Source organism: Nomascus leucogenys, chromosome 17, assembly GCF_006542625.1.
Source record: "Nomascus leucogenys isolate Asia chromosome 17, Asia_NLE_v1, whole genome shotgun sequence".
Classification (NCBI taxonomy): Eukaryota; Metazoa; Chordata; class Mammalia; order Primates; family Hylobatidae; genus Nomascus; species Nomascus leucogenys.
Window position 1 is genome coordinate 57,465,051 of NC_044397.1, and position 25,396 is coordinate 57,490,446.

The 25,396-nt window shown below is 48.2% G+C and overlaps 1 protein-coding gene across 8 annotated transcripts; it reads right to left on the reverse strand.

The window, feature by feature from the left end:
• Positions 1-4,243: 4,243 nt before the first annotated feature.
• Positions 4,244-23,050, reverse strand: UPP1 (uridine phosphorylase 1). 8 transcript variants are annotated; one of them, XM_030796236.1, is made up of 9 exons: positions 22,727-23,050; positions 21,770-21,953; positions 17,236-17,300; positions 12,267-12,384; positions 10,197-10,243; positions 8,227-8,288; positions 5,554-5,763; positions 5,132-5,278; positions 4,244-4,445 (listed from the first exon to the last, which is right to left on the reverse strand). In XM_030796236.1, exons 3-9 carry the CDS (start codon positions 17,277-17,279, stop codon positions 4,306-4,308), a joined length of 768 nt encoding a protein of 255 aa, XP_030652096.1. In that variant the 5' UTR covers positions 17,280-17,300; positions 21,770-21,953; positions 22,727-23,050; the 3' UTR covers positions 4,244-4,305. The 8 variants fall into 8 exon arrangements, with proteins under 8 accessions (XP_030652096.1, XP_003268969.1, XP_030652094.1 ...); XM_003268921.3 differs by lacking the exon at positions 8,227-8,288 and adding an exon at positions 8,659-8,773 and having other exon boundaries at positions 10,085-10,243; XM_030796234.1 differs by lacking the exon at positions 8,227-8,288 and adding an exon at positions 8,659-8,773 and having other exon boundaries at positions 10,085-10,243; positions 21,770-21,891; positions 22,727-22,933.
• Between the last annotated feature and the right edge of the window lie 2,346 nt (positions 23,051-25,396).

The window sequence follows — 25,396 nt, forward strand, 5'->3', positions numbered from 1 at the left end:
TTACATACATACCAAGGAGTACTGAAATGTGAGTAAGCTGCAATGGAACCCAGAAGCCCCAATGTGAAAGTCATTCCTAACCCAGGAAACAGAACATCCTTGATGTCCTTGGGGGTCCCCCCTCCTCCCAAACGCACCCTGCCTCCCAACAGAGGCAACTCTGATCTCAATTGGGGTTTCTCAATCCCTGGTGGAGTTTTCTCCCCAGTCTTACCATGCAATGCACGTAATCCTAAACAAGATATTGTTTCGTTTTGTCGATTTTCAAACTTTATATAAATGGAATCATGTTGTAGGTATTATTCTACAATTTGCTTTTTTCACTTAGAATGTTACCTGAGATGGTTCTGTACTGATGGTGAAGCTGTCTGCATTTATTTACACTGTTTTTCATCATCTGAGCACACCAAACTCTATGCATCTGTTCTCTGGCACATGGATATTTGGAGGCTTCTGGCCTTTGTTACCAAGGCCTTTGCGATTATGAACATTCCTGTCCACGTTTCCTGGGCTACGTGAGTTCTCGCCATGCAAGCCCAGGAGCAGGAGTGGAATTACCGTATAATACAATATATGAGGGACACCTGGCTTTAAAACGTGTCTTAGTGCTAGGCTTAAGGATAAAGGTATAGGAGACGCACAGTTCATGCTCTAACATATTCCACTGTCCCTATTGTCATTTATAAAGACAAACCGTCATCTCATTGTTTCTAGTCAGGGTGGCATTGAGACTGGACCGCGAGGAGGCAGCAGGAGGAGCGTGGCCACCTCCGCAATTGACACCAAAGCCCGACCTTGTATGCGAGAGTGTGGCAGGCTTCCCGAGGTAAACCCTTGACTAACTCACTAGTGACGTGCTGATTTTCCAATTTACAAAGGGCTGGATAATTATTAACATTTTCTTTTCACATTAGTGGGACGCATTCTGAGCATATCACTTAAGGACTGCACTAGAGGAAAACATGCAGTGAACTCGCTGGCAACAATTTTTGAAATCCGGGGTAATTAGTTCCATCAGAACAATCCCAATTACATTCCTAATTCTCTCTGCCTTGCTGAAAGCACCGAAAGTGAACCGTGTTGGTGTCATTACATTCCTGCTCAGAGGAGTCTTTATCACCAGCGCTGGGAATGGAGGAGGGGTTGAGGAAGGGGCCAGTGCCCAGGTTGTGGGAAGCGCCCACAAGGGGACCAAGCCAATGATACCAGCGTGGCACAAGGGCCTGAAAGTCAAAGAGTGGCCAGTGTGGGGTGAGGAAGGGGACCAAGTTTCTGGTCGTCTCCCTAGGAATTCAAGTAACATGCATGTGAGGACATTTATAACGTCGGCTCCAGAGACATCTTGATAGCCGAATGAGGAAAGAAAATAACTTTCATCTGAGGAATTTGAGACCTTTCAAATTATTACACCCAGAGAGACATTAAAATGGGACAATAAGCCAAACACAGTGGCTCACGTCTCTCATCACAGTGCTTTGGGAAGCCTAGGTGGGAGGGGCGCTTGAACCTAGGAGGTCAAGACCAGCCCGGGCAACACACAAGACCCCATCTCTGCAAAAAAATACAAAAATTAGCCAGGCATGGTGGTGTTCACCTGTGTTCCCAGCCACTCAGAAGGATGAGGTGGGAGGATTGCTTGAGCCCAGGAGGTTGAGGCTGCAGTGAGCTATGATTGCACCACTGCACTCCAGCCTGGGTGACAGAGCAAGACCTTGTCTCAAGAAAAAGACATCAATCACTCCTCCTTTTTAACTATGTATTCATCTCTTGGAACTGCTTGCTATTGCCACAAGTAGCTATAAATTAACCTAATAATGCCACACTGAACACTATAACCCACACCCTATGGCTTAACAATGTGTAGCCATTGATCAATATCATTTCTGTAAACCAATGAGAATTCCTGGAAGACAGCTGTGTATCAGCCCATTCCCTGTCCCTTTTACCTTTAAAAATCCACTTGTAAGTGCTGCTAATCAGAGTGTTCATTCATGGGAACTTGAATCTATGTTCTTGGGTTGCAGTCTTCAAGCTTGGACCCAGTTAATTCTCTACTTTTACCAATTTTGCCTCAGCTTCTTCCTTTTAGGCTGACATAAACTAATCCAACAACTTCAGTTGTCATGTAAGCATAGTTATTATGTTTACTCATCAGAAAAAGACGCGTTGTTCAACTGGCACTTCCTGCGTGTCAGGGGCTGTAGGGTTCACCTGTAAGGTCAGGGATGTCGCCCCATTAGATCAACAGAGATCCACCCCATCAGATCAACACGGTGGCTGATGTGCCCTACCTCACATAGCCAGCAGAGGGCAGTGCAGTGCCAACAGCTGCAGCTTGGCCATTGACACCTGTAGAAAGAATCTCATGTTCAGGAGTCATTTTACCTTCTGCCTTGTCCCGGAGGAGGGTGCTCAGGCCACAGGCTCTGTGACAGCTCCCCCAGCGAGACAGACTTCCAGGCAGTGCAGAGACAAAACACCTCAAAAAGAAACTAGCCCTTCTCTTACTAATAGCAGCCTCCTCTTTAGCCTTAAATTCTATTTCTGTGTGGTTTTTTTCCTCTGCTTTACCAAAGACGTCCTCCTAGGAAGTGGCAGGCCCACCTGGCCACACTTGCATGGGTTGAGGTGAGAAAAGAAATTAACCTGCAAGTCCCCTCCTACCTGGGGCAATGGTCCACACCTGCATCCTCAGCCTGCCCCAGAGCCTGGTGATAAACATCATCTGGCTGGTCAGAGAATAGAAAGGCCACCCCACACTGCGTCCTGTACCCACAGGGGCATGGTGACATCCAGTTGAAGTCTGGGGGCACTTGGTAATTTGGAGACAGATGAGCACACAACAGTAGCAAGTCCAGCCCCTGCAGCTCGTGCTGGAGTGAGAAGCCAGGAGCAGAGCCTTTAGCATACCGCCCTGGGTGCACAGATGACTGCACAGCCACATCCCAGGACCCTGAAGTCTCCTTGAGGGTTCCAATTTCTCCTGGACAGCTTCAACAAAGGGACCAAGAAGTGCTGAGGGAGAAATGGAAGGAGATTCACTCTCCACCCTAAGCAAATCTGTATTACAGACACTAGAGCTTGAGAAGATGGAAGGGAAGGAAGTTTTTGAATGGGACAAGGGTCTCTCTTGCTCTTAGCACTTAGAAGGGCATGTGGGCTCAGTAGATGCTGAATGGCCCTCAATTTGGGTTGAATCTCAGAATCACAGGGAAGGCACATTAAAGAGTGCACAGACCACACACATGCACCCACACCAAGGTCCCCACACACCTCCCTGCGCCACTCCAAGTCACACAGCAAACTGCTAAAGCAGAGCCCCCGAGCATGGGAGTGTCCCTCAGAGCCCAACCAGAAAATAAGCCCATCTGAAGGACAGGAAACAATAATACCAGAAAGTGGCCACACTGATGTGGGGAGAGTTGAGAAGTCAGCCAGGAGCCTGGGCAACCCACAAGCCAGCGAAGACCCAAGACCCAACTGCCCCTGAGCTGGGGACCTACACCTGCCCAAGAAGTAGCTGCTGCCAGACTCACCTGAGACAGACAGAGGGGCCACCCTGGATTCTCCCCTCCACTATAAGGTGCAACCCAGAAGGAAGCTAAGAGACAAGGAGTCTGGGAATGTCAGTGTGAGGCCAGGAATGAATGCGAGGCTGACAAGCCATGGACAGAAACAACAGGACAAGCTGTCTTGAGCCCAGGTGTCCTGTTTCCCATCCCTAGGTACTTGGATCAAGATACTAGCAGTGTGGATGGACAATGGGTGGGAGGATTACTGTCATGTGATTAAGCTGGTGTGGATGGTTTTGGGAATGTGTGTGACTATAATTTGGAAACTGTGTATATGCCTGTTTAGGTATGCATTATTTCTCAAACACCCCTGCTGTCTGCTTCATTGGTTTTCAGTCATCTCTCATTGCAAGTGGTGCATGGAATTTTTTTAATGTATCAGGAAATTAGTTTCCTGGCACTATTGTCAGATTTCTTGTTTAGTGACATGAAATCTGACTACCATTAGAATTTTAAAGTCTGAAAAATGTCCCTGGAAATAGTACAAAAATTTGGTAGAATGTTCTTGAAGAAACCCCAAATCAGGCTAACATCACTGAAAATGCTCCAATGAAACCTTCAAAAGGAAGAACATCTCCCATGCGGTTAATCCAAGATTCTCTGTCTCTTAATCGCAATCTGATTTTCTAAATTCTTGTGTAAAGTGTGCTCAAAGTCCACACAACAGGGGATTTTGGACAATGCTTTTAATGGCAAGTCATCACAGCAGGTCTGCGGAGGTGCAGGGCTGCACTCAGGCCTTGCTCAGTTTCTTCTTGATGAAGTAGCTCACCAGCCGCTGCGGCCTCTGCTGGTACTCGCTGAGCACATTGCGAGGGCTGCTGATCTGGTCCCCTTCCAGGCGGTTCAGGAGGGTGACACACACCACAGCCGCTGCAAAGGACAAAGCCCACATGAAGGCAAGGTGCCGGGGGTCTAACATTTCACAGGGACGGAATGAAGAACCCACGAGCTCTGAGGAGCAGCCTCTCTGCCTCCTCAGGAAATCAGGCTGCCCATGCAGTCAGGCGGAGCCAGAGGATGGAGTGCGGGAGGGAAAGGCGCTGGTCCAGGGGCTCGGAAGGCTCCTCCCTCTCTGACACCACCCTGCCCTGTCCCTCCCTTGTTCTTGTGCCTTTGCTTCTAAAAGGAATTCACCATTCCAGGACCAGCTCAGGGCTGCAAGCACCACCTTGAAAGGCACATTTTGGCCGAGGTAATGAGGGAATTCTGCAGAGCTGTGAGTTGGCCTTCAAGGGTGGCTAGTACCTTGAGGGTAGATGAACCACAATTCAGAAAGCCAAAGTGCTTTGAAAGCTGAGTTTTTTTATAGACCTGGTGGCAGCCTCATGGGGCAGCAAAACCTTTTTTGTCATTTTTCCTTCACAAGGTCACTGAGAATCCTGCATTTTGTCATGTGACAATCAAAGGACATTGAACACAGAGTTGTGGGGACAACACATATGTCAGAAAGTGACTTGGGGCGGGAGAGGCAGAAGCCAGAAATGGGTACCGGGGTGCCCCAGGAGAGCAGAAGCGAAGGGAGGAGGGGATGCCGAGGCCCATCAAGTGCCGCCTACCTTGGAGGCCGCAGGCGCTGCACATGGCGGCAAACACCGAGGACTCCATCTCGATGTTGCGGACGCCGGCTGCGTAGGCTGCCTCCAGATACGCCTGCTTGTCCTTCTCCGTGTAGGAGCAGAGAGCCCCATCCAGACGACCTTGCCCTGAGGCACACATGGAGACATGAGAACCACATGCATGTGAGAAGCTCCTACGACATATCAGCGCCACTGATGCCCAGAAGGACACAGGGACAAGCAAGACCCATCCAGGTCCTGCCTAGGTCCACTCAAACGGGTCATTATAACCACTCTGGAAGAAGTGCAACTGAGACAGCAGCCTGGCACGTGGAAACGCCAGCCCACAGCGAGAAGGCAGGCTCAGGGGATGGACCAGGGTTCCCTGGCTGAAAGATGCCTCCTGGTATCCGCTGCCTCACCTTCATAGAAGTCCAAGGTGCACATGGTGTTCCCCACCACTGTGGTGAACTCGCTCAGCTCTGCAGAACACAGCAACAGCTCCTGCACCAGCTTCTTGTTAAGGTCCGTTTTCCGGATGACCCGCTTCCCCAGGACAATCTGCTCAAACTCTGCCTTGAAGCAGGTATCCACTGCCTGCTCTGTTATGACCACAGTGCCGGGCTCCAGACCTGAGGAAAAAAGCAGACATCAAGATATGCAGGGTGTAAAACAAAATAAATTAAGAGCAGGGCAGCCAGGGAGCACACAGCAGAGCATATGGAAGAAAGAAGCAGATCCACCCACACATCTAAACACGAAGCATCCAGTACTGTTCTCAAATACACAGTGACCCATTTTCCCATTCAACTTTTTTTTAAGCTATGAAAGTAATTAATGCATGATCATTATGGACACTATGGAAGAGAAAGGCAAAGAACGAAATAGAAGGCTGGGTGCAGTGGCCCACGCCTGTAATCCCAAGCACTTTGGGAGGCCAAGACGAGCAGATCACCTGAGGTCAGGAGTTCAAGACCTGCCTGGCCAACAAGGTGAGACCCCATCTCTACTAAAAATACAAAAATAAGCCAGGCATTGTGCCGGGTGTCTGTAATCCCAGCTACTTGGGAGGCTGAGGCGAAACAATCACTTGAACCCAGGAGGTGGAGGTTGCAGTGAACCAAGATCACACCACTGCACTCCAGCATGGGCAAAAAGAGCAAACTCCATTTCAAAAAAAAAAAGAATAAAATAAAAATGACCAGGAACCTTCAAGTACTTTGTCCCATATTTCTTGCTTCCATTCACTGCGATTTCCCACTGTCTGTCACTGAACCATATACCATGATGTGTTTCATTGATCCCTGTTTCATACCTTGTTAATATTTAAGACTTCAGGCAAATACTTCAAAAGTAAACCAGCAAAAGGCAGACTAGAACAGTGTAATGAAGTCCCACACCTTAAACCCAGGTGAGCTATGACCAACCCCTGACCTACCTGGCCTTCCCCTCAGATTGATGCATTACTAGGGTCCAGTTTCTGTGTTCTGGGCGTGCCTTCCTGGAGTAGTTTCCTGTTTGTAGGGACATTACTCTGCTCCTTATTCTTTGTGTTATAATAATTTTAGATGGGATTTGACCATTGTTATGGACCTGGACTGAATGCTGGTTTCCCCCTCAAAATTCATAGGCTGAAATCCTAACCCCAAAAGTGATGGTTTTAGGCAGCAGGGCCTTTGGGAGGTGATTAGGTCATGAATGGTGGAGCCTGCATGAGTGGGATTAGTGCCCTTATAAAAGGGACCCCGGAGAGCTGCCTGCCCCTTCTGCCATGTGAGGACACGGAGAAAACAGAGCTCTATGAATCCGAAAGTTAGTCCTCACCAGACACCAAGTTTGCTGACTCCTTGACCTTGGACTTCGCACCCTCCAGACTATGAGATAAATTCCTATTGTTTATAAGCCACCCAGTCAATGGCATCTTGTCTATCAACCTGCAGGGACTAAGATAACTATGATCCATTTCCGATACTTATTTTAATGCAAAATTGGTTTTCCTAAACATGTAGGAGGGAACAAGTCAGATCTTTTCCGGAGCTCCCAAGTCAGTTGTTTTCATGAAACATTAAAAAACATGGCCGATTGCAAAGACCTTTGCTTCACTCCCCACATGTATCTGAACTCCTCTTTCCATTGCTACTCCTGTGGCTGTTCTGGGCAATTCAGAGTCTCCTTGCAGCAGCTTCTCCCAGCACTGGGGCTGGAGCTAGAGGAGAGCTTGGCTGATGCCTTGGTGAACCCACAGGGCCTGGAGTGTTCAAGCCCCTTGGAATTCCAGCATCACTCACATTGGGACACACAGGCCCCCTCCAGTGTCAGCTGCCATCTTCACCATGTCCCCCTGCACCTTCCTAGGAGTGCCTGGGACTCTTGTTCTCAGGTCTGCCCATCGCCTTGAGCTTCCCCCTGAGCAGCTGCCAACACAACCAGATCCTGAGGTTTTTTGTCTCCACCCATTCATACTTTGGGGTTTGTGAGGATAGCGCATCACCTTTTATTATCAACTGTGTCCAGGAGTTTTTGGTTTTGCTCCCTAGTTGCTCTTTCCATTTTTACAGAGCAATTGAGGAAAATTCAAAATCTATACTACTCCCTCCAGAATTATCTGATCATTGTTTTAAAAATCACTACAGAGCAAGAACTCAAGAACCATTCACTAGAGTTCCTGGCAGAGGCCAGCATGCTACGCACAGCTGTGAGTGTCAGGTGGGCAGCACTGGAGACTAAGTCTGCAGGACCGAGACAGCTCATGGCCGTTGGTGTGTTGTCCTAGGGACAATTTCACTAAACTTGGAATTACAGTCATACAAACACAGATTTTATGCATCAATCTCTCTATATAACAAAAAGAAAAGAGACAAGATAACATATTCAAAAGATGTGGGTCTAAAGCAAGTCCCCTTTCAAGGTCAGGACACTTAAATTCTAGAACTGCTATAAATCGTAGATAGTCCAGGCCCTAGACAGGCTGGAACAAGTGCACACAGGCCTGGCCAGCAACGTCAAAGCTCAACTTTCTCTAGGGCACATGCAGGCTTCTTCCCTGAGCTCTGACATTTTAAGCTAATTTAAGGACACTTATCTGAGTTTCATACCGCACCTCTCTCTTCCCCCCTTTGATTTTCCCGTGGCTTTTCTCATAAGGTGCCTCAAATCCCTGCAGGATTAGGGAGGAGGAAAAGTAAGCAAAGGAAAGGAGAGAATGGAGAAGAAGCGGGATTAGAAAGAATGAGAGAGAATCAAGCAGACAAGAAGGCACAAATTGTGTAACCCCAAAAGGATGAGTTTCCCCCATATGCATGGTGTGGTGCCCTTCTGCTGCCCAGCTCTGGGGTGCGGGTTGGGAGAACAGGTTGGACAAAAACAACAAAACAAGCTTCTTTTCACACCTCCTGTTAACAAGCTTCCCTTGAACAAAGCCAAGAAAGGAACTCTTTGTCTCTAATCCCACACCATGTAGAAGCTGCCTCGGCATGCCCCAGTCCCTCATCCATTCACAGGGCAAGAGGCCCCTCTGCAGACCTTACCTATCCCACCAGAAGTGCCAATGCGGATGATAGTGACGTTGGAGCACCGGGCATAGTACAGCAGCTTTATGAGCTCATGCAACATGATTGAGATAGAAGGAATGCCCATACCATGCTGGAACCAGGGAGAAACACCCGTGTTAAGCCAAGGTTGTGACTTTGTCAATGTTCTGGTTGATGTTTCATGTGATGTAATTCAATCTACCATGCCCATTGACATAGTGATGAAAGATAAACTTTTTAAATATAAATTTAAGAACTAGTAACACTTTGGGAAACTTTAAAGCGTATGCAAAGCTGTCAAAGACAAAACCCCATTTGATCAACACAATTTGTCAAATAGGTAACAGCTGCGGACCCAGGGGCTCAGCAGGGAAGCAGCAGTCTGCTATTGCCAGGTAACAAACAGCTCCTTCTAGCATTTGAAGCCCTGCATAAATACCCACCCTATTCTCCCACACCCCACCACAGGTTAAAGTTTTATCTCCTTTCTCTTTTCTCCCTACACCCTCTACTTCAGCCAAACTAAGTAATCAGCTGGTTCCTCAGCCCACTGGACACAGGATGCCTTGCTGATCTTGTCTGCCTGTGCCTCTTCCTCTCTTTGGGGTCTCTGCATACCTCCTTCTCCTGCTCTCCTCTTCAGAGCACCCCCCTAGTGTCACATCTTCTGTGATGCCTCTCCCCAGATGGACTCAGTACTTTCCAGGGGCTGTTCCTGTGGCAGAGCCATACAGTGGAGGCATCCCTGCTAGAATCGGTCACGGAGCCTTACACACAGGAAAGGCTTGCACAAATTATCAGTAACTGAATAATGTCTTGGCTCCCCAACGTATTCTAGTTGGTTGACATAGCTAGAGTCCTCAGCTGACTGGAGAGGTAGCGGTGCACATCTCAACAAAAGGGGTTCCCTTTCCTTACTCTGCAGCTGTTCATTTATATTGTTCCTGACAAAATCAAAACTGAAAAATGAAATGACTTCTATGGTAGAATCTGGAGATTTCTGTGTTCACCATGCTCATTGCTAAATCAAAATGTGTTTCGAAGTAACTCACTGTGAGGTGGCAGAGGGGATTAGAGGTCTGGTACTTTGAGGCTCTCCTTCCATCCTGCTCCAGGCAGGGCACCCCCTACTGTCCCTCCTCTACACCCCAAGCACCCTAACTCCCTGCACCTGCCACCCTCACACTGTGTAGACAGACAGCTGTGTATATGCATTTGTGTACTTAGTCGCCCCTGGAGACTGAGCCTCAAGGACGATAGCCTGGGTTCAATAATCTGAATCCCAGCTACTGTGGGCTCACCCTGCTCCCAGCCATTTACAGTAAACAGGTGTTAGGGGACCAGCTGTCTGTGTGTGCAGAGGGATGGGGCACAGGGGGTTGCAGAGCCTAGAGACTGAGCACAAGGGAAGGCAGGTACTCACACTGACAGACAGCACCGGTCCTACTTTATACATGGCATAGCGGTCAGTTCCCGCACAGATGTTGGGATAGTCTCTACCTGGGCAGTCAAGGCCCAGCTCTGCACCAACGCACCTGATGAAGGCTTTCATCCGGGAGGGGCTTCCACCAACACACACAAACTGCAGCCAGAGGAGAGAGACCCCTGTTAGTGCACTATCTATAGCAGAGGTCCTCAAGTGGGGCCCCTAGACCAGCAACATCAGTATTACCAACAAACTTGCTAAAAATATAAGTTCACTGGCCTCACCAGGACCTGCTGAATCTAAGGGGCCCAGTAATCTGCTTTAACAAGGCCCCCTGGTAAGTGCTCAGGGTGGGCGGCCAAGCATCAAAAGGCAGTCAGCTCCACAAACGCAGGAATCCAGACCCTTGCTCTCTCTGAGGAGGTAATTCCAGGTCCTGTGCATCCTCGGCCTCCCTCCGTCATGTAGAAGGTGGCTTGTGGAGACAGCCTAGGTTTGAAACAGAGGGAGCAACTCCTCACTGTCCCTCTGTGTTACCAGGGCCCCACAAAATGGGCTACTGATCGCTCTCTCGCCTGGTTACTTGAGTGCCAAATAGCCAATGCTTGAGAAGAGCCAGCCGAAGCCTAGAGGCGGCTCAGGAAGTGTTAGTTATTCTGGGTGGGTCTCTCTCAGAGAAGTAAAAACTTTAATTTGCAGAACATCATGTAAGAAAATGTTGGTTTTGAAAAAAAAAATTTTTTTAAGTGAGTAAGTTTTTAAAGAGTTTGAAGATGGCTGGGCACAGCGGCTCACACCTGTAATCCCAGCACTTTGGGAGTGGGCAGGCAGATCACCTGAGGTCAGGAGTTCCAGACCAGCCTGCCCAACATGGTAAAACCCCATCTCTACTAAAAAATACAAAAATTAGCTGGGCATGGTGGCAGGTGCCTACAATCCCAACTACTCAGGAGGCTGAGGCAGGAGAATCACTTGAACCCAGGAGGGGGAGGTTGCAGTGAGCTGAGATCATGCCACTGTACTCCAGCCTGGGCAGTGAGACTCCAGCTCAAAATATTAAAAAAAAAAAAAAAAAAAAAAAAAAAAGAGTTTGAAGATAAAAGAAAAGAATTATTAATTATTCTCTAAACATAAAAAAGAAAATTCCATAGCCTGGAATAAAATCACTATGGATTAACTTAATAGGATGAATGACATTTTAATGAATTAAAAGCACATGGAAAGTTGTCCACAATTTGAAACCAACACTATCAAAGAACAGGATGATTGATAAGACATAACACTATTGTTTAATTATGATCCCATGTAGCAGCACTGGATTCTAGCGTCCTAGTATATTTCGATTTTTAATTCTATATGTCAGTTCACCTTTACCCATTAGACATTTCAAAGTCCTATGTTAAGATAAATGAGAACTAAGGGACTTAAGACTTTGTAGAAAAAATTAACTGGAAGCTGCAAGAAGTAAAATAAGACATTAAAGGCAATTAACTAAACAGAATATCAATAGGTATCTTACATTACAAACAAGATACAATGACCTTTATTTACTATCCTTTGCTTCCCTAGGAAATTTTTACATCCTTCTCTTCTCTCAATGAAGCATTAGGAAGTTTATTTTATATATAGTTTCAAATACATAGTCATGCCCCATGTAACGCTGTTCTGGTAAGCAAGGAATCACATATACACAACAGTGGTCCCAGAAAATTATATAATACCATGATTTTACTGTAGCTTTTCTATGTTTAGATATGTATAGATACACAAATGCTTACCACTGTGTTACAACTGCCTACAGTATTCAGGACATTCACATGCTATAGAGGTTTGGAGCCTAGAGGCACGTGGCCCAGGCAAGTAGCAGGCTCTACCACCTAGGTTTGTGTGGTTATGCTCTATGGCATTTCTCAGACCGTATTTCCAGCGTTAAGCAATGCATGACTGCACTACATTTGCAAAAGATGAATTAGGGAACAATTTGGCACTACTTAGGATAGTTTTACTTGCTAGTTCACATACTTAAAAGTTAAAAATTTGCAAAAATTTGGTAAACATTATGTCTTCATAAACCTGTCAGCTGTGGCCTCTCAAGCATTTGCGGGTTGGTCTACCTGTATAATATAGGGGGAGGTTGATCTTAAGATAAATTCCAAGGTGTCAACACCTGGCCTCTTACCTTCACATCTCCAAACAAGGCTGGGAAATTGTGTTTGCTAGTGGTGAGATTGAAATGGTAGAGAACATCTTCTTTCATTTTTGCTATGTTTGGATTTAAAAGTCTGACGGGGCAATCACTGTTAAAAAACAAGAAAGTGGAAGGCTTACAGAACATCAGTGCCCAACAGCCGACATTATCACAGATGTGCCCCATGTCAGACACGAGGCTCATGGTGGGAGAAAGACAGGGCCAGATCCCGGAGATAAGACAACCCCAACATTGTCAAGGTCCCCACTTGCCTCCCCTCTGTTCTTCCCCCCTCTCCTCCCTCCTAACCCCTGTTGCTCCCATGGTTCTGTTTGTAGGGCAATAGGGATGAAATCAGAAGAGCACACAAAAGTACACAGATGGAAATGTTCGATCTACCCATACAAGGAGTAGGGAGTTTAGCCAGTTGCTCCTCTAATCAAGTTCATTCAATGTACAAACTTGAATTTATTTTAAAACTACTATGTTTACCATAGGAAATATGAACAGAAATAGAAGGAAAGACAACCTCTCATCCTACCTTCCAGAGATAACCTTTCCAATCTGCATACCTTCAATTTGTTTTTGTTTTTGTTACACTAGCTACCACTTCTCCAGCACAATATCCAATAGGAGTGACAAGATAAGACATCTGTTTATCTGCTAGAAAATGTACATGTGGCGCATGCTGGTCTAGGGCAAGCATCAGTAAACTTTTCTTCATAAAAGGCCAGATAATAAATACATGTGGTTTTGCAGGCTGCATGATTTCCACTACTTCTCAAGTCCACCGTAGGCATGTGAAAGCAACTACAGATAGCACACAAATGAGTGAGTGTGGCTGTGTTCCAATAAAAGCTTCCTTATAAAACAAATGCCCCAGGTCTAGATGAGTCCCTCAAGCCTGTCAAAGTCCCTTAGAGCCAGCCTCAAACATAGCTCCTTCAACAATGTATGCCTTCTGAGTCCTAGAGATGGGTGGGCTCCCTTACAGGAAACAAAGGCAGACATGGACGCTGATGTCAGGGCAACTGAGGACTTCTTTTTCTTCCTTCTGAGTCTGACTTTCTGCCCTGAACCCCCTGGTCATGTCTCCTCCTCAATCTAACTCACGAGAAAAGAAAAAGATACAAGAGAGGCAGGGTCTCAGCTGCCACAGATTTGTAAATAACTGTTAAATAAGGGATGCACCCCTTTCACAGACATTGTCCATTCTCTCCCCACACGATGCTTGTTACACCTTATCTATATTTTAACACTGTTATACATAATTAATGTAATAACTTTACCTCCAGCAACAAAAATTTCTGAAGGCCATGACCACATCTTATGTATCTCTGAATCCCACGTAACACACCACAGACAAGAAAAACAAGGTTGAGATGGTCCCATCCTGTTTTATTTATTTTATCTATCATTTTATCAAATCCCTATTTCTATCTGGCACTCATCAACAGCAGACACCCAGGCTCCAAACACACTGATGGCCTATACCTGACTGCTTCCTCCTTTCATGCCTGTCAAATGTTCCTTCCCGTCAATTCCCCTAGAGTGGGGCCCAGGTGAGCTCACACCTGAACATTTCAGAAAGGCTGATATAGAAAACATAAGTACAAAGGGTTATACACAGAGACAGGGAGATCTTTGTATAAGGGGACAGGGGGCTAGGTGACTGTCTCCTGTATGGGCAGGCAGGGACTGTGCTGACTACACTAGTGAATCTGCTGAAAACCCTGCTCAGGAAGGCACAGCAGCCTGCTTGAAGCACAGAGCCACACCCACCTGCCCCTAAGCCCACCTCTTCCTGACAAGCTATGGGGGGTCTCCAGAATCAGGGTTCATTCTACTCTGGGATGTGGGGCAAGGCCATTTTTCAAGGGACCAAATCCAGAATCACGTGTGGTAAGGACCATCCTTGAACTTTTCTCAGAAAGCCTTTTTGATCTCTAGGCCAATCTGAAATTCTGACAATCTGCACACCCCACAGTATTTTACGATCCTTTAGTGACAACTATTTTTCATGTAAGTAACATTTCCATTCTCCTCCTTCAGGATGTTAGAAATACACAGAGTACAACATAGAAGGGCTAAGAGTCATGCTTCAAAATAACAAAACAGGATGTGATTAAGACAACTTTGTCACATATTGCAAAATAAAATACTTGTCTTTTCTCCTTGATTCTGAGAAATGAAGAAGAAGGAAATAGGGTGTAACCGTGAAGACAGGCAATGATTTTAAAACATGAAAATTTGGCCGGGTGCAGTGGCTCACTCCTGTAATCCCAGTACTTTAGGAAGCCAACGCGGGTGGATCACTTGAGCTCAGGAGTTCGAGACCAGCCAGGGCAACATGGTGAAACCCTGACCCTACAGAAAATGCAAAAATTAGCCAGGCATGGTGGCATGCACCTGTAGTTCCACCTCCCTGGGAGGCTGATGTGGGAGGATCACCTGGGCCCAGGAGGTTGAGGCTGCAGTGAGCCCTGATCACAACACTGCACTCCAGCCTAGATAATAGAGTAAGACTGTCTAAAAATAAAAAATAAAGTAAAATTTAAAAAGTAAATTTAACATGTACCATAATGAACCAGTAGATGCCCCAATTTATTTTTTGAAGGATTTTAAAATAACAAGTCAGAGACATACTACTTGGAAAAATACATTTCTCTAGTCTACACATAATTTCAAGTCACTTTATTCTGCTTTATTCTATCACTTTATTCATCTAGCAAATATTCAGTTAGCATCTACTATGTAAAATAAATATATGAAATGAAAGAAATGAAAACTGGGCGTGGTGGCTCATGCCTGTAATCCCAGCAATTTGGGAGGCTGAGGCGGGCAGATCACTTGAGCCCAGGAGTTTGAGATCAGCTTGGACATAGTGAAACCCTGTCTCTATGAAAAATACAAAAATTAGCCAGGTGTGGTGGTGCATGCCTGTAGTCCCAGCTACTCAGGAGGCTGAGGTGAGAGGATCACTTGAGCCCAGGAGGTGGAGGTTGCAGTGAGCTGAGATCACACCTGGGCACTCCAGCCTGGGTAACAGGGCGAAACCTTGTCTCAATAAAAGAAAAAAAAGGAAAAAAAAGAAAGAAATGAAAACTGGCTTCTGATTCCAGGAGTTTATCAGCAGGGAAGAGAAAGCAGTATCAACCTTTATATAAACTTGCCCAAATAGCTTAGGACTGGCACATGTGGAGACAAGAAGAGAATGAGATCGGTGAGACATGGGGGCCTGAGGTACTGGGGAAGGGGAAGTGGGAGGGCTCCAGAAAATGCTGACTGAATCTTGCACCAGCCAAGCATCCTGTGCTGGGTGTACTAAACATAAAGATGAGTAAGATCCAGTTCCACTCATGGAAGGCTTTCGACTTGGGGTAGAAATGAAATTATTAATAGCTAGCACATATCAATTAATACTCTCAATATAAACTAAGTACCATCAGTAACCCCATTCAAAGTCCAAGGTCACATCCTTCCTAAGAGGCTGTACTCCTGAGCTCTACACCTGACTGCCTTTCAGCAAGTGGAACATGATTAGCAAATAGCTGATGATAAAACAAGGGAGGGTAAAATAATTACTGAAGAGAGGGAAGGGGAGGAAGCCCTCACTGAGTTGCTTGGCACTTGGTATGCCGGCCCTGTTTTCTCCAGCCTTCATGTCCACCACTCCCCTCCACCCCCACCAGCCTCCTACTGGGCCTCAACCTCAAGCCATGGCAGGAGCAGGAAGGAGGGGAGCTCCAGAAACTGGGGACAAGGTATTTTTGGCTGTCAATGACTGAAAATACCAGGAATACTATTAGTTCAATTAAAAAATAATCACTGAGGCGGGCCACAGTGGCTCACGCCTGTAATCCCAGCACTTTGGGAGACTGAGGTGGGTGGATCACTTGAGGTCAGGAGTTCGAGATCAGCTTGGCCAACATGGTGAAACCCCATCTCTACTAAAAATACAAAATTAGCCAAGTGTGCTGGCTTGCACCTGTAATCCCAGCTACCTAGGAGGCCAAGGCACCAGAATTGCTTGAAACTGGGAAGCAGAGGTTGCAGTAAGCCGAGATTGCGCCACTCACTGCACTCCAGCCTGGGCGACAAGAGCAAAACTCCATCTCAAAAAAAAAAAAAAAAAAATCACGGCAGGGAATGTCCACAGGCACCAGAAACTCCAAAATGGACACCAGGACTTCTGGGGAATGGAGGAGGAGAGGAGCATTGTCCATATGGAATTATGACCTGGGTATGCAGCTGTCACATGCGAGACTTCAGAGAGGTTTCAGGGAAGTTACAGAGGAACAAAGGACCAGGAGTCCAGAGCAAGGGGGGCCAGAGGTCACAACCCTGGGTGGTGCCAAGGTCAGAGGCCACCAAGAATGGGGAGAGGCCATGGCGGCAGGACAGAAGGCCTGCCCAGGTAACCCCAGCAGAGGTGGGAGACAACTTGGGGGGGCGGTGAGAAAACAAGAATAATCAGCGGACTAAAGTTCACATAGGAATCAGAATGAAGACAAGAAATTCTTGCTTTTCTAGCAATGCCTAAACACAAGTGGTGTCATGCCAAGCATACCAGAAGTATGACAAACTGCAAAGAAATAAGAAGGCATTTAAGATTCAGAACCAAGGCAGAGCTGAGTGATAAGCAGGGGATTTTGTTTAAGAAAAGTGGCACATAGAGGAAAAACCCACTAGACAGAGATTTGAGCAGGGACTTGTCTGGTTTTCTGAAACAACGTGTCCTAAGAATCAAGAGCTGAGGCCCCAGCGCCCAACCCCAGAGGTCTTTAACCATTTAATTTACGAACCTCCTGAGTCATTAATCCCTCTAGGCCTCAGTCTCTTTCACAAGCATCAAATGTGTTAATATATGTCAAGTCCTTAGAAAAATGTGTGGCACAACATACGCTCTATAAACAACCCAACCCCACCCAACCCAACCTGGAATGAAATGGAGCCTTACTTGTGATTTTCAGGGTTCTCTGCATTGGCTCCTGTGGCCGCCATTCCGTCAACTGAAGCAGGACCCTAAGGAAAAAAAATCACAGAATGGAGTGAATCCACTCAGTAGAAACCAAGGTCGTGCAGAGTCCCACTAATATGAAGTCAGTGAAATGAAGTGGAATTCCTTACACTCCTGATGTAAGTGTGTAAATTGCGTGAGAAATAGAAACAGAGAGAGAGGAGAGTGTGTATGTGTGTTTATAGCATTGCTAGTTTCAGAGAGGAGGTGCTGAAAATGTGCCAAAAGCCTAAGTGGACAGGCACCTCACACCTCCAGAGAACCTGTCCCCTTTATACCTGTAAACCCAGCACTTTGGGAGGCCAAGGCGGGTGGAGATCATGAGTTCAAGACCAGCCTGTCCAATACAGTGAAACACCATCTCTACTAAAAATACAAAAATTCCAGGTGTGGCGGCAGGTACCTGTAATCCCAGCTACTCAGGAGGCTGCGGGAGGACAATCACTTGAACCTGGGAGGCAGAGGTTGCAGATGAGACTCCGTCTCAAAAAAACAAAACAAAATAAAACAAAACAAAAACAAAACCCTGTCCCTTATTCCCAATTTCCCAGCCCAGCAAGTCAAGACTCACTGACCCAACACACCACATCTCTCTGCCTCCCTTTTCTTAATAGAGATGGAGTCTCACTCTGTCACCCAGGCTGGAGTGCAGTGGTGCCATCTTGGCTCACTGCAACCTCCGCCTCCCAGGTGCAAGCAATTCTTCTGCCTCAGCCTCCCGAGTAGCTGAGACTACAGACACGCGCCACCACATTCAGCTAATTTTTGTATTTTTAGTAGAGACGGGGTTTCACCATGTTGGCCAGGCTGTTCTCGAACTGCTGACCTCAGGTGATCCACCCGCCTCGGCCTCCCAAAGTGCTGGGATTATGGGTGTGAGCCACCACACCCGGCCTCTGCCTCACTCTTCTAGAATCTCAGATGCTCTTCTCCTCGGGAAGAATTGGGTCAAAGGTGGGGAAAAGGTATCAGCTCCAGGGGGAGCAGTGGGGATGGGACCACCATAGGAGGGAGAGGGACTGAGGCTGACCTGAGTCAGCCCACGGCCCCGCCTCCACTGCAAAGCCCCATGAAGGAAAACGTGGCGTACCTGCAGTTATTCTACTAGGGCTCAGTAGTCAGAAACCCCCAAGACCACTTCTCTGTGTGGTCAAGCCAGTTGTTTCCATGACACGGTTCTCACCTTCGTAACTCAGCCGTCTCTTGTCACCAAGCTAAAACCCAAAAGGTCCCTTTTTGGAGAATGGGATTTATTATTACCATAATATAGTGATCATTTCCAGCAAATTTTGAATGCCAGGGAAAACTACAGTTGTTGGGTGTGGAGAAAAATGTTCCCTCCAATTGCTGCCTTAAATCTCTCCACTAGGCTTTCATTCTCCCTTAGCATTTACACAACACTTCTTTGGAAATCCCAGCCTACTGCAGTCCAGCTAAGGAGAGCTAAGAAGGGGAATAAGCTGTGGTGTTGTTGATTTTTTTTTGTTTTTAATTCAACACTTTATTTATTTATTTTTTTTTTTTGAGACGGAGTCTCGCTCTGTCGCCCAGGCTGGAGTGCAGTGGCGTGATCTCGGCTCACTGCCAGCTCCGCCTCCCGGGTTTGCGCCATTCTCCTGCCTCAGCCTCCCGATTAGCTGGGACTGCAGGCGCCTGCCACCACGCCCGGCTAATTTTTTGTGTTTTTAGTAGAGACGGGGTTTCACCGTGTTAGCCAGGATGGTCTGGATCTCCTGACCTCGTGATCCGCCCGCCTCGGCCTCCCAAAGTGCTGGGATTACAAGCGTGAGCCACCACGCCCGGCCCAACACTTTATTTTTCATTTTTTAGAAACAGGAGGCCATGCACAGTGGCCCACGCCCCTAATCTCAGCACTCTGGGAGGCCGAGGAGGCCAGAACACTTGAGGTCAACAGTTCAAGACCAGCCTGGCCAACATGGTGAAACTCCATCTCTACTAAAAATGCAAAAAAGTAGCTGGGTGTGGTGGCGCATGCCTGGAATCCCAGCTACTCGGGAGGCTGAGGCAGGAGAATCACTGGAACCCAGGAGATGAAGGTTGCAGTGAGTTGAGATCATGCCACTGCACTCCAGCCTGGGTGAAAGAGCAAGACTCTGTCTCTAAAAAAAAAAAAAAAAAAGAAAGAAAGAAACAGGGTCTCACTCTGTTACCCAGACTGGAGTGGAGTGGTGCGATCACAGCTCACTGCCACCTCAAATTACTGGGCTCAAGTGATCCTTCCACCTCAGCCCCCGAGTAGCTGGAATTACAGGCATGAGTCACAACACCAGTGTGAAGGGAATGAGTTTTAAAAGAGGTATCACACCTTGGCCCCCAGTTCAGCAGTGGCCAAATGAAGGACAGTGTAGGGATGAAGCTTCATGAATAGGCAGAGCTACCTCTCCCTACACCTGTGGAAGGAGGAGAGAGAAGCCAGGGCAGTGTTTCCCATCAAAAGGCACTATAGGAGGACCCTGGGGCATTGGCGTCTGGTCATGATTTCAGGCCTTCTTCAGGATCCATTAAGCAGACCTACCGACTGAGGAAAGAAGTAGGGTTTAGGGTCAGGCAGAGTCCTGATCCCCAGGGCCAGTTTCTGTCGGGCAGGAACATTCCCCCGTAAGAGCGGCTCCTCTGAAGAATGTGCCCTCTTACAACCTCCCCTAAAACTCTGCCCCCTCCAGGCTGCTATTTTTGTCTTTAGGGGTAGGGAGCTAATGGGAGGGAGCAGCCCCCCAGTGAACTGGGCAGGGAAGAGCTAAGAGGTGAGCTCCCTTGGGCCAGCAGCTGAGAACATCCCACTGAATCAGAGACTGCTGAGTGGCCCCCGGAAAGCTCTCCAGAGAGAATACAACCCCGTTTGTAGAAAAGGAAACCAAGCCAAAGACAGAACTTCCGGTCTGGCCTTGCAGAGTAAGGATGTTTCTCTCTAGGTCTGGTTGCTTTTCTTTACTCTGAACCAGAGAAACCAAGGCCACATCAGCAGAGAAATCAGTTCCCTTGTCCAGTCATTGCCTTCCGCTGGCTCCTTCCTAGTGGGCTCCGGGACCAGCCTCACTCTCTCTTTCCCTTTGCAATCTTAGTACCTGTAGGATCCCCCCTCCTGGGTGTGAGTGTCCCAAGAACTAACTTCTCTCCACTTTTCAGCCCTGCACCCAAGGAGGCTCTATTTAACCACACCCACGTGGGCAGAGTAAGTTGCAGATGTCTGCAATGCTCCAGTGGAAAAGACCCTGGTGTTGAAGAAGATGTCAGACTGCGCTGATTTTAGAAAACCTTTCTCCTAACATTTGTACCACAATGTTCTCCAACTTCTGTAAGGAAATGAAATTCAGTTTCTCAACAAGTCTTCTTTCACCTCTCTAGAAAGCCATGCTCTTCGCTCCCCTCCCCACATAACAGGAGAGTTTTGCTGGTTTCACCTGGGCTGCAAATTCTACCTCCCAGGGAAATCCTAAACCTGGCTTAGGATTTGACTCCCCAAGGAAGAGCCTTTTCGGTGATCACCTGGGGCTCCCTACCTATTACCAGCCAGATCCATCTTACTTAAAAAAAAAAAAAAAAACTGAAGATGTTTTTAATTTAGTTTTAACCCGTTAAACTCAAATCAGATTGGTTAAGTTACTTGCATAAATAGCTTAGTTTGTAAACATTTAAAATACTTTTTTGAATGAACACATTTCAAAAGCAAATGTGTGTGAGAGAGAGAGGAGAAGGAAGAAGAATGTTTGGTGTTTAGGGAAGAGGAAAACTTAGAAGTTTCATTTTCTGTTATATATTTGATTTTTGGTTTTTGGGTTTCTTTGTTTGTTTTTACAATAAGTTTGCATTAATTTTAAGATCAGTAAAGTCAACAAAATTCCACTTTGACAAAAAGCCCATGTAAAGAAACACTAATTTATCCTTCTTACATGAAACATGAATGCCCACCAGTGCTGAAGGTATTGGAACCACGAATATAATCTGTGCTCGATAAACCTGTGCTTAATTAAAACGGTCTGCGGTGATGAGGTTTAATGCAGAGGACTAGAAGGTCAGGGTGGCCTCTGAAAAAAGAAATAATGTAAGAGCAGCTGAGAACTGGGGAAAGCTTGGGCCAAAATGCAGATGGGCAAACAAACTGAAAGGCGGGAGAGACAAAGGCCTGCCCTGGGAATGGCTCAGCAGCGCTTGTAGAAATCCAGAGTAAGACATTCTTTCTATTCAAGGAAGTCACAAAATTTTTTAAAGACCCACGGTTGCAGCCAATGAATGGAACCAATGGTCTTTTTAACCAGAAGACCCCAGGAAGGTAGAAAATGAGCCAAGGAAAGGCCAGGCAGGGGACAGTGGGGAAAGGAAACAGGGATGGAGAATCAGAGAGAGGGAAGTGCAGAGACAGGTCACCCTGGCGCCTGGAAACTGCCTCTATGGCATTCACGGGAAACGGCCTCTTTCTACTCCGGATCCCAGACTGTGTTTCTTTGAAACTGACCGTCAGAGGAGAGCGGCTGGAGGCCGACAGATGTCTGCAGTGGGAGGCGCTCCAGGCGTTCCAGGCAGGGGCAGGAAGGCTGCCGGCGAGTCACCAGCGACCGCGAGTCACCTCACCAAACCCTGAATTGGGACAGGAGACGAGACGTGTCGACAAACTGCGGAGTTCCTCGCTTCTCTGGGTCCTGCCAGGTCCAAGAACAGGTTGCCATATAAAAGAATCGTAAAAGGACCCCCTTCCCCATGCAAATTATGTCATAATACGCATATGCCTATGAAGTTTCTCTGCGGAGCTGCCAGATAACTCGATGCCAATATTTTATGCGGTAACATTTTGTTAAATGTTGACTCGATGGCCACTTGACTCCATCTGAACTCTGAAAGCTCGCGTAACGATCATCCTCCAAATGAAATTTTACCCCCTTCTCCCTTTAAAAGGCGGTGGGGACAAAACATCACTTCGTCACTGAAGTCACCAACTCCTTCCTCTTTTCTGGGGCTCCCAGCATAGTTCTAGGGGTTCCCGCACTCCCCGCTCGGGTTTGGGCTGCGAGAAGCGCCCGCCTGCGCCCTGCGGGACCTGACCCTGCCGGCTCTGCCTCCACCCTCGCTGCGCCTCGGCCCGGTGGGCTCCCCGCCCGGAACCCCGCGCGCTCCGTCGCCGGGACGTGGGAGAGGCAGGCACGGGGTGGACCCGAGGAAGCACATCCCGCCCGCGCGCTTCCCCCCACGCCCACCTCGCTCTGCACGCACCCGCCCCAGAACCTCCCGGCCGCGCGCCCGCCTCCCCGCGCAGCCGCGCCGGGCCGCTCTCTGCTACTTCTCTGCAGCTGACAGCCAAGGTGCACCAGAGCCTCCGTCACCGCCCCTACAGGTAAATGGGCACGTGGCCAAGGCAGGGGACGGGCTAGCCTCCTGGGAAGAGAGAAAGGCGGGAGCCGGGCCGCAGGCGACTCACCACTCGGCCTGCGCAGAGACCCGCTACACCCGCGGCGCCATCCTCGCACTGCGACACCGGCGACAAACACAATGCTCCAGGGCCGGACGAAGGGTCGGCTCTCGGGAGGCTCGCGGACGGCGGGACGCGGGTCTGTGCGCCGGAGCACTCGAATGAGGGAAACACTTGCGAGGTGAATCTCATATGGAGTCTGCGAGCGGCCCCGCCCTGCCCGGGGGTTACCGCTTGGCTCGGGCCCCGCCTGCCCTGGGCCGGCGGACTCAGCTGACCGCATCCTGGGCCATCCCGCAGACAAGCCCCGCCCGCCCCACCTTCCTCTGCCCCTCTGGCCCCGCCTCCCCCCCTCCCTCCCCTCCCCCTCCCTCCCCTCCCCCCTCCCTCCCCTCCTCCCTCCCGCGAAGGTCCCGGGAGCCTCCGCCCGCAATTGCTTCTCCCATCTGCGGAGCAGTTGGGCAATTGTTAAGAACCATCAGCCAGTTCTGTTACTCATTAAACCGCTCCTACTACAGAGGAGCTCTCCTTACCCACGTGGTCCTAACCTGGGGCGGAGGAAACCGGACTAGAAGCGGCTCTAGGACTAACCCAAGGTCACGCCGCCAGGCAGGATCCCCGGTCTGTCTGTCTGGAGGTGGGCCCCGCGGCTGGGGCCAGCGGAGAGAAATGACAGCGTGGAACCAGCCCTGGCCCGGTGGTCGGGAATGTGGAGCTGGCACTGTCACTGTGTGTACCCTGCATCTCTCTGGACGGCCTCGGCTTCCCCCCTGGGGAGTTTCTCTGGGACCTTCCTGATCCTGGGAGTTCCCGCTTGCTGGGGCAAAGCCAGGAGCTCGCCCGAGGAGGGGAAGTGACTCATTCATTTAGATTCGCAGCTAAGTGGCAGAACTGCCTCACACTGGCGCTGCACTCTGACCCCCAGCGGCCAGACCTGCCTGCCCCCGGCCGGTGCCCACTCTCAGTCTCAGGCGTCTTTCCTGGTCCTCTTCCTGCTTCCCCAATGCGCACTCTGGTGAGAGCATAGAGCCTGGGAAAGAAGACGGCCTAGCGGCCCGGCACTTCTGTTACTTGCTTCCTAAAGTCTACTCCAGTTCCTGAGAAAACATGGGGTCGGGCCGGGAGTGGTGGCTCACGCCTGTAATCCTAGCACTTTGGAAGGCCGAGGTGGATGGATCACCTGAGGTCAGGAGTTCGAGACCAGCCTGCCCAACATGGTGAAATCTCGTCTCTACTAAAAATACAAAAAATTAGCTGGACGTGGTGTCGCGTGCCTGTAATCCCAGCTACTAGGCAGGCTGAGGCAGGATAATTGCTTGCACCCAGCGGAAGATGCAGTGAGCCGAGATCGCGCCATTGCACTCCACACTGGGTGACAAGAGTGAAACACACAAACAAATCAAGGAAGGAATGAAGAGTTTTATTGAAAATGAAAGTACGGCCAGGCACAGTGGCTCACACCTGTAATCCCAGCACTTTGGGAGGCCGAGGCAGGTGGATTACAAAGTCAGGAGTTCAAGACCAGCCTGACCAAAATGGTGAAACCCCGTCTCTACTAAAAGTAAAAAAAAAAAAAAAAAAAAAAAAACCTAGCCGGGCACAGTGGCAGGTGCCTGTAATTCCAGCTACTTGGGAGGCTGAGGCAGGAGAATCACTTGAACCTGGGGAGCAGAGGTTGCAGTGAGCTGAGATCGTGCCACTGCATTCCAGCCTTGGTGACACAGTGAGACGCCATCTCAAAAAAAAAAAAAAAAAAAAAAAGGAAATGAAAGTACACTCCACAGTGTGGGAGCGGGCGTGAGCGTAGGGGCTCAAAGGCCCCATTCCAGAATTTTGGGGAGTTTCAATATCCTCTGCTTGGGGCACACGCTATGTAAATGAAAGGGATGACGCAAAGTTACAAAGTCATTTACTTGGCCTACGGAGAGGCTATTTCCTGTCATAGCTAAAGTGTGAATCGGCCTTATGTTCCCTGCCTCCAGACCCTATTTTCCTGCCTCAGACTGAAGACCGAAACTGGCCTCGTTAGGAAGTTGGCTATTCTCTGTCTCTGAAGGTAGATTAACAACTTAGTTTTAGTTTTGTTACCGGAAAAGGGTCCCAATCCAGACCCCAAGAGAGTGTTCTTGGATCTTGCACAAGAAAGAATTCGGGGCCAGGGTGAGTCCACAGAGTAAAGTGAAAGAAGCAAGCGTATTGAGAAAGTAAAGGAATAAAAGAATGGCAATTCCATGGGCAGGGCAGCCCCTAGGGCTGCTGGTTGGCTATTTTTATGGTTATTTCTTGATCATATACTAAATAAAGGTGGATTATTCATGAGTTTTCTAGGAATTCTTCCTTTTAGAACATACAGGGTAACTTCTAAATGTTGCCATGGTATTTATAAACTGTCATGGTGCTGGTAGGAGTGTCGTTTAGCATGAGAATACATTGTAATTAGCGAATAATGAGCAATGAGGATGACCAGAGGTAGTTTTCCTCACCTTGTTGGTTTTTTGGCAGGTTTTGGCCAGTTTTGGCTGGCTTCTTTACTGCGTCCTGTTTCATCATCAAAGTCTTTGTAACCTGTATCTTGTGATACCAGCCTGCCAACCTTCTATTTCATCCTGTGATTAAGGATGCCTAACCTCCTGGGAATGCACTCCAGCAGATCTCAGCCTCATTTTACCCAGCTCCTAT

Coding starts and splice junctions, on each gene's coding strand:
- UPP1 (XM_003268921.3), bottom strand. CDS start 17,279: ATGGCGGCCACAGGAGCCAATGCAGAGAACCCTGAAAATCACAA. Junction 5,764..8,658: donor TGGCACTTCTGGTGGGATAG/GTAAGGTCTGCA, acceptor TTTTTTCCTCAG/GTCTGGAGCCCGGCACTGTG. Junction 5,279..5,553: donor CACCTTGGACTTCTATGAAG/GTGAGGCAGCGG, acceptor TGTGTGCCTCAG/GGCAAGGTCGTCTGGATGGG.